This window comes from Leptosomus discolor, chromosome 8 (assembly GCF_034619465.1).
Source record: "Leptosomus discolor isolate bLepDis1 chromosome 8, bLepDis1.hap2, whole genome shotgun sequence".
NCBI lineage: Eukaryota > Metazoa > Chordata > Aves > Leptosomiformes > Leptosomidae > Leptosomus > Leptosomus discolor.
In genome coordinates, this window is record NC_141398.1 from 15,642,982 (window position 1) to 15,652,405 (window position 9,424).

Consider the following 9,424-nt stretch of genomic DNA (forward strand, 5'->3'; position numbering starts at 1 on the left):
TGCAGGTGAACCTAATTTGGTTCCTGCTTTTGGCTGAGCCTGCTGCAGCATTGGGATCCCTGTTCCCTGGAGAATGCTATGAGCTGAGGCTGTAGGATGCTTTGGAATGAGATATTCTCTGTCTGTCCTGATGAACAGTATTTGCCTTTTCACGGAATAATTAAATGTCAGTTTGGATATGAGAGACAGACAGATGGTGTCACCCTCTGTTAGAGCATTCACTTGGACTGAGAGTACTACTCTTCCAGCCTTGCCCCAACAAACATTCACATATGTCATGCAAAAGAGACCTGCACTAGCAGGAAAGACATAGAGCAGCACATCCCAGAATTCCTAAAAGATATGGGTAGAAGTCTCCGTGAAGAAGGAAGGATCTGCTGATGGCTGTCCAGCCCCTGAGGTATTACTCAAACCATCAGCAGTGGTGGTTCAGGAAGGAGGTAAAAAAAGTAGACCTCCTGCCCATTGTATTTTGTAGGAAAGTCCCACCGCACTGCCCTAATTTCTGGACCATGGCAAAGCATATGCCACACACATCTCTTCAGTATTCCCTACTAGCCAGCTTGGCTCCTCAGCAGATGGCTTTCGTGGATTCCACTCTTAGGTCCCTAGTGCTTTCTACAGATTGGATGTCATGAGGCAGAAAAACACACCCACGGCTTGGTTGTTAATGCAGTGTTGGCAAGGCCTAAGTCCCTTTGTGCATTTAATCCCAAGCGCTTAGACAGGTATTTATCAGGTCTCTCTGGTATCCTTTAGGGTTTGTATATTTCCGCAGTTTTCCAATTTTAACTGCTGCATTCACTTTTTCCAGGGTTTCCAAGTGGGCTCATAGTGTGGTTGCTAGCCCATGCTGCTCTGTTACATATGATCCATGCTAGATGAGCCAGCTCTGTGTGCTACAATCACACTTATATTTTGCTGCAATGTATCCCTAGGGATGGTTTCTTTCAAGGAATGAATAGAGCTCAGTTATGATCCATTGACCTGTAGATAATTTTAGAAATTCAAACTTCTCGTCCAGGGTTTATTTCTCACTAGATCTAACTTGGCTTTCCTGCTTATCAGTATGTATAGTTACAGTTCCAGTATATTTGATGCTGGTTAATGAGTGCTGTTGATTTTGCCTCCTTGTTTCCTTCCCTACTAGCAGAGTACAACTCACTCCCTTTACAAACGTAACATAGGATACAAACTTGACTGCAAGATAAAAAATGCCCAAAATCTAATGAGAGACTATGCTATGTTGTTCTTCACTCTTACAGCGTGCATTTCAGAGCTAGCAATTTGGTACTCTTACTCCATGTTTTATCAAATTATTTGAATACATATATTTATATTGCAGTTATTTAGGTCCATTCTGTGGACAATCCAGCCTTCAGAACAAGCCATCAAATCCTTCCAACTCATTCACATTAGCTTATTCTACATTTAAGAAGCAAAGAATGCTGTAGAATTCATTTGATTTGGCCATCAGCTACTGCAGAGAGGAGAAGCCCTTTTCACTACAAGTAGAAATAAAAAGAAATTCTTGTCTGTCTGTTTTCCCAGAAAAGCTGCTGCTCTCCCACAGTTTGTTCCTCATGCTAGCTAATAAAGGCAATGGCAGGTTAATAGGATACTAATGGTTGAAAATACCAGATTTACTCAGGATGGGAGGGAGCTGTAAAACTAAAATTAGATGAACTAACTTTTGGCATTTTTATAACTTAACATCCTCCTGCTGTACGTGGTTGATAAAACAGTTGTGAACAAACTATTGGTTGCTGCGCTTATTATTCTGCATAGGCCAAATACCACGTTCATAGACTTGATATGTTACCAGATGCACTCTGTGTCCTTGTCTGGTGGACCTTCATTCTTAATGTTAAGTTCTGATGTTTTCCAGGTATCAACCATGGACCTGTAATAGCTGGAGTAATTGGAGCTCAAAAACCACAATATGATATCTGGGGCAATACAGTAAATGTGGCCAGCAGGATGGACAGCACTGGTGTCTTAGATAAAATACAGGTAAGTCTTGGTTTTGTGCTAGTATTTATCATTAATCCTCTGAGTTTGGTGCTTAAAAAACATCATATGTTTGTACACTAAACAGGTCTGTGTTTTGGAGCTAAGAATGCCTGCAGAAAAAAATTATCTACCAGCTGTACATATACATTTCAAAATAATTAGAACTTGGGCAGGAAAGTAAAGCATTAAAAGAAAATTATAGGGAAAATGGGTCGAGAATCAAAATTTTGTCTTGACCCCAAAGAGGAATACAGTGGAGGAAGTAATGGGTTGACTGGAAGTGCATCCCTAGATTAAGAGAGGATTTGAGGGAAATCACATTTCTATTCTGTGAATTTCTAAACTCGTAACTAGCTACCTTATCTCTGAAGGGCATTCCTGACTTTAATTATTTCAAAATAAAGGAAATGACCATAACTGCTCTACATCAAGTTAATCCATAAAGCTATCATGAAGCTTCCCTTTTAATGAACCATGCTGATTAATAATCTTTATAGATTATTATCTGTATAGATTATATACCTGTATAGAAAAGTCCTTCAATTTACTAACTTCCCAGTGATTCTGTAGTCAGGGATCCCATTTTAAGTATCTGCCTAGTATGCTACCTAGCATTTTTGGATGCCAGCATGTGATTGAGGGCCTTCCAAATCTATGATTGAGACTGTTCAGGACTAAATAATGGAAAATTAAAATAAAAAAACAACCCGGCTGTTGGTCAGAACTGAAAACAGAAGGGATGTTGAAGCAATGACATCTACAAACAGTTACTTGCTTCACAAAGAAACAGTCTGAGACAACTGATGCTGTTGAACAACCTCTGTTCTAGTGGGCTTTCACCTGAAATGGCAGAACCACCTGAAGTTTGGTTCACTGCCAGTTATGTGAGAAACTGACAGCAGCAGCTCTGACAGATGGTGCTAAGGTCTTCCTATCACTTCATTCACACAGCCTCAGTATTTGCAAAAAAGATGGGGAAGCTTGGGTCTACTGAAATGTAAAACAGCTCCTGAGTTGAGAAAAATGCTGTATGAGGAAGAATGTTGTCCCTAGTGCCATTTGTGTGTCTACGAGCCCTCTGTTTGCATTCCTAGGTACCGAAATGGTTATACCAAATTTGATACTTGACGTAAGCAATTAGAGTGGGCATCCAGCAACAGACTCTTTGAAAGCTCAGGTGCTCACACCTCACTTGAGACCCTTAAAGGCCTTACAAGCATTATAGCAAAACCCTTACAATTGCTCAGAACATATGTTCTCTTCACACTCTGGAAGAAGATTCCGTTTTGCTCCGTTACCAACGCTGGTTGTATTACTGTGTTGTTGCAGGTTACAGAGGAGACAAACAACGTCCTGCAAACACTGGGGTATATGAGCACTTGCAGAGGAATAATAAATGTAAAAGGAAAAGGAGAATTGAAGACATACTTTGTACATACTGAAATGACAAGATCCCTTTCACAAGGGAACGTGGCATCTTGAAGATGCTTGTACGTGTCATCGATACCATATTTTCAGGAAAGTATCACGCACTTTTTAACTACATTTTGGCCCTTAACATGCGTGCTATTTTCTGGTATGTGGCACTTATTTTAATCTGGCTGCAGAATAGTCCCATGAGCCATCATTTTGCACCTTGATATTCCTATGTTCAAGGACAGTTGCGATGTACGCTGTAGGACTGGAAGATTGTACTGCTATTTGCACTGTTATTCAAGGACAAGAAAAGAAGGAATAGGAATTAAAAGGAGGTAACTCGCCCTGAAAGGACTAAAAAGAGACGTTAGTGACAAATGCAGGGAAAAAAGGCAATAAAGCTAGGGGTGCATACTATTTTCTGATGCATGGTGTTTTCTGGAAAATACAGTCGCTCCCCAATAGCATCTACTAATCTGGTATTAAAGTATACAGTATTTGTAAATAAGTTTACTCTGTCCACACATGATTTGGATGTGATCACCAGTTGCATCTCATAGCCAGGGACACGTTGGGTGGCTTGCTGGCATTCTTTCTGAAGAGAGAACTAACAATGCTGGAATAGTTTTGTACAAACGTGTCAAATGTTTTGAAGCTATTGTCTTTTGTAAGGTTAATTCATTAAAAGTTTATATGTACTTTGTCTTACTGTTGCTGTCTCTTAGTTTTGCTTCCTTCCATGGCTTCTGTTGCTCTAAACCTGCGCGTCCTCTGCTGCTGCCGCTGCTGCTTTTTATTCAGCAGTTAGATGTTGAAGCAGGCTTTGGCCAGCTATCTCAATAGCCTTGGCCAGTAATATCTGCTAGACTTGCTATTGCCTTTCAGAAACTGAACCACCTCTATTGTCTTCAGTCTTGGGTGGCATCTTAGGCACTTTGCAGTCATTTGCTCCCTAGGTGATACAGAAAACTTACCTCAAATCCATAAACACAAGCAAAGCGGGGGGTACTGGAGACAGTAGCAGTGTTGCTACTTTACAACTGGCCTGCAATGCTTAAACACTAAATAATGAGAAGCTGTAAAAGAGAAGAAAAGTTTTGTTTGTTTTGCACTTTGACAACCTCTGTTGCCCTTGCATGCCTTTCACTTAACCTTTACAGTGCCGGATTTCATGAGATATTTTAAATAATCTAATTTATCGGGACGTGAGTATGAGTGGAAGATACAAAAAATGCTATTTTGTGGATATTCAAGATTAATGTAATCCTGTTGAATTAAAAAGTAACACACTTGCCGAGTTTCATAGATGAGCCAGGTGAAGTACTGAAAAAGCACATGATTGTACTATCTATGCTCCTTTGAAGCATAGATAGTAAAGATTAATTTTCCTTTGCTATAATCAGTACTTGAAATTAACGTATTCTTTTAGTCATAACAGCCTAACAAGACCAAAATTAATAAAATCATCCTATTTACAAAATAGCATATAATTACAAGATTTTTTTCTGACTTACACCATATGAATACAAAGTCAACTTTTGCACTATTAGCTCTGACATGTTAATGAAATGTAAAAAGTATTCAGATTTCTCATTCATGAAACCTATAGTTAGGTTTGTCTTGCGCTGGTGTCCTTTCAGAAGGAGTTCTCAAAATTGTGGGTCACAAATAGATGGCATCAGGCCACAGTCTTACTGAGTGTGGCACCGTTTACTCACAGCAGCCGTCTGCCCACTAGCAACTTGGATTGGAAGTAGATTTCAAAATGCCTACTTTTGCAGTAAAACAGACAATCTGAATTTTAATCCCTTTAAGTTAGTCTAAAAGCAAGATGCAAGTCATTTCAGTTACGTCCAATATCACACATCTGATGTCTCACCCAGAGTTGGAGACTTTAGGTCAGTAACTCTCAAGGTAGGTGCTCAGTCTAATAAAATCTCATTAAAAATATTTTGTTGTCTTTATTATTTCTTCCTTTTAATTAATAAGTTAAGATAAATATTTTCCAGTGAAGTGAAAGACTTTCCAAATAGTAAGCAGAAGCAGAATAGCTCACATGGTAGCAGAAACAATGTCCCAGTCACTGCCTAAAACAAGCTATCACTCAGCTATGCTTAAGACTTCTCCTGAATCCCTCCTCTCCACTTGCTATTAATTTATCCTGAGAACAATTTAAAAAATTATTAATCTCTTAGACTTTGAATGTACTCTGGGCCCTTAAAATCATTTTGGTATTATCGTAGGTCAAAGCAATCATTTCTTACTGTGGATGAAAACCCTTTATGTAAAGTTGATTGTATTGTTCTGTCATGTCTATGTGCAGCTTTCAGGTATAACCTGTACATTCAGGATTTTGCTTTTCATTTGTATACTTGCACACCGTAGCAAACCTTGTACCTAACTCAATAGCCTTGTTTCTATGATTTTTATAAAAGTTAAACAATATTATATTTCTGTAAGCCGTGAAATGTTAAAACATTTGAATGGCCGTGAGCTGACTGGTCCAATGAAATATAAAGATATGTACGTGCCCTCCAAAAGCATGTTGAAAATGCCCTTGTTCGGAGCACTCATGTTTCACTGGTGTTCTCTCATTTTGTAGTTGCATTCGGATTCTTGCAGCCAAATCCTGCTAAAGAACAAGAAAGCTGGCAAAAGACGAGTATACATGCAGTATGATGTCCAGACAGAGAAAGGTCATACCATCCTCTCTCTAGCCTTCAGTTGCTGAGTATTATTATTATCTTTCTAGTGCCGAGAAGCTATTTGTATCCAATAAATACTTTTTTGTCTTCCAATGCATTTTATATACACTGTTTATACTGTTTTATTTTTCCCCTGTCCAGATTGACCTGGAGTTCTTGTATCCTCTTTCTTCCTCTCCTGCAGCAATTTCATCTGCCTCAATAACGGGACATAACACTACTCACGTATCATTGTGTACCTAGAAAAGCTTTATGATAACCATACAAATCAGTATTTGACATTACATATATCCTACATCACAGTAAGGCTCATCAAGCTCTACAACTTCTGTGGTGGTGCTGTAGTTCATAGGTCGCTAGTGAACCACGAAGAGCGTGACTTCCAAAAGTACAGGGCAGATGTCAGTCACACCGTGAGGCAGCAGCCGAAAGGTCAGTGTAAGAGTGATTCATGGTGGTCTGGGAACATGAGATGGGCAGTCCGTCACTAATTAGGGTCTAGAAGAAACAAGGACTTGTGTGAAACAACTGGCTTGGACCAAAGCCATGGTACTGCAAAGGGGACAGAGGTTGGTTTTGAGGCATTTTTGTTTCAGCCTCTTTTTCAAGGGCTGTGGGACAGAGCATTTGTGGCAAAGACTGTGTCTCCTTCATGGCTCAGCTGAGGGTCAGGAACGCACAGCGATCTGATACATGTTCAGGTCAAACAGCAAGGACAAGAGATGAATTGCTAAGCCTTAATTTGGCAGCAGGCTAGCCATCTCGGCTCTAAGTGACATGAGTTTGAAACAGGTACATCAGCTTGTCGTAAAAAAACAGCTACTGCAGTTTTTCTGCACATCAATGACCTGTCCAGTTACATGTCATCTATTCTCTTATATTCATCCCATCTTCATCCCCCTGTCGCTGGCATCTCTGTCGCGTGTGTGCCCCCCCCCCCCACTGCCCCCATTACCATTCGCTTCACAAATTCCGAACTTTCTTGCAAAGTTATTCCATAAGCAAATTTGACATTTCAGAACAGTGACACTGCCTTTGAGACACCTTTATGGCTATAAAATTACATATCAACAGTATTCAAAATTCGGGAACCTTAGCAGTGGAACCTGAGGGCGTTATTACTACTCCCTAAAAATGCAGGCAATTGAACTTCTCCTCCTGAAGACACTGAATCCAAAGCAACTTTTAACACTTCAGTCTCTGAGCTCAGCTGGTTTTGAATGCATAATTCTGACCATGTAGATTAAAGTTGCTCCATCGCCCTCTCACAATTGTTTACATGTTCGTTTTTAAGTTACTAAGGAAACAGACTGACCTCCTGTGCTACTCTATACAGGAACACACACTTAACAGTAGCATATTAGTAGCATATGATCTAAGTCTGGTTGTAACTGGAACAAAAATCCCTGGGCATTCATAGCCTGCTTCTGGGGAGTCTGCAAAAGTTGACCAGGAAGACAAAGCTTTTGTAAGATTCAAATCATTCCAAAACGATTTATGCCTTCACTGGGAATGAAAAATGAACTGAAAAGCATCGGGTTTAATTATTTCGAATGGGGGGGGTTATGACAGATCTATAACAAGCATGCAGCAATATTTTTAACAACCTGTATGGCATGCAGCTAGTGTAATTCAATTTAATGCCATCTTAAATGCTAATCAAAATGAACTACATGTGACTAGTAGAAAGAAAACTGTAGAGGAACCTTTCAGATCTGACTTCAGAGCTCTTGCCTAGCTTAGTTTGTATTTCTGGCAAACAGTTACTTGCGGCTCTATTTATAGCTGCAGATTCGCCTGAGCTGCTTTTTATAAATGGGCTTCCTATCTCTTGGTGCTTGGACTAAACTACAAAAAAGCACTTGCACAGGGGCAAACGTGTCTCTGCGTAGGAAGCTATTGTAAGGCAGCTGTTGGATTTTCAATTCCACTGCTCGCTTACACTGCGCTAATTGGGCCCATGCTACAGAAAGAAGAGGATCCTAATTGGTAGAGGGACGTTATTAGACAAGCAGATGGAAATTGTCACAAATTATTTAAAAAAAAAAACCACCCACCCAATTCTGCAGAGTATAAATGCCTCCACACTGCACTTGCAAAGAAGCAAGAGGCTATGTTATTCCGTGCATTGGGAGAGTGGCAGTTGTATAGTAGGGATGGGACTTTTAAATCAGTAAGCCTGGGTCTAACGTGTCCAGAACAATCGGTTGTGAAGATTTCTGGTACTCTGAATGTTGTGTTTTTCTAAATAAATCTTGGGTGTTCAGTAAAATTCAAGATGCCTGGAAGAGTGCTGTTGTGAAAGCACTTGCCAAAAGATACTAGTAGCAATAACAATAGTAATGCGATGACTACGGCACATTAGTTCTGCAACTGTGGTTGCAGAAAAGAAAGGTAAAACAAACCAAGCTAGTCACAGATCCTCAAGCGGCGGAGTAAGCAGCAGCATGGCTGTGGTTAGGTGTATGTATTAAAGCAGGGTAACTGTGGGGTGAATATTGAAAATAGGAGCCAGGTGCTACTAGGGCAGAGCAGTTTTAGAGTCAATGCGTTGTTAGAGATTTGTACCCGGGAGACACTTACTTTCAGTGCCCTCAACACGGGCGTTTGTGCATGAGGGATTTCTAACTGCATCGCCTGAAATGGCTAAACATTCCATTAAAACCTGTGCCCGAGCGGGTGAGTAGGCGCTGGCCAAAGAGACCCCAAGTCCCTCAAGACTTGGGATCCACATTCTGGTGGAAACTCCATGCTACGGTGTGTTTTTAGTCAACTTCGCCAGTTAAAAGGGCGTTTCTGAATTGGTGCAAACTGCCACGGCAAAAACTCAGTCCCTTTCGGTCAGGCTGTGCTCTAACCTTCTTCCCCTTGCTCCCCAGGACACCAGGGATCAGGGAGGTGGCCTGAGGGAGGCGGTGCGGGGGCCCGGGCCGCGGGGCAGGCTGCTCGCTGAGTCCGCATTGCGGCGGCTGCTCAAAACCGGGCCCAAAACCTCACGTCGGGGTGTCCGGGAACCCACACCGCCAGGTTTAACCCCACGCTGCGGAAACGCCCGGGGCCGCGACCACCGCAGCCCAGCCGCGCCCGGGGGGCCGGCTCCCGTCAGGCTACCTCAGGCTGCGGGTCGCTCCCGGGAGGGGCTCGGCCCGGCCCTCCCCGCATCGGCAGCCCGTTTCGCGGCGCTACGGACCCCGCCCGCCTCGGCCGCGCCGCCCGGGCCCTCCCTCCGCCGCCGGGCGACCTGCGGGCGGCGGCAGAGCGTTGCCGGGTAACGGCGGCGGCCCGGCAGC

The 9,424-nt window shown here is 42.1% G+C and overlaps 1 protein-coding gene across 1 annotated transcript in view; it reads left to right on the forward strand.

Moving 5' to 3' along the window:
* Positions 1-3,495, forward strand: part of ADCY2 (adenylate cyclase 2) — a 225,914-nt gene extending 222,419 nt beyond the window's left edge. The window contains exons 24-25 of the mRNA XM_086468986.1: positions 1,889-2,013; positions 3,343-3,495. Of these exons, the coding sequence (XP_086325112.1) occupies positions 1,889-2,013; positions 3,343-3,495 (278 nt within the window). The remainder of the gene's footprint in view (positions 1-1,888; positions 2,014-3,342) is intronic.
* The last annotated feature ends 5,929 nt before the right edge of the window (positions 3,496-9,424 follow it).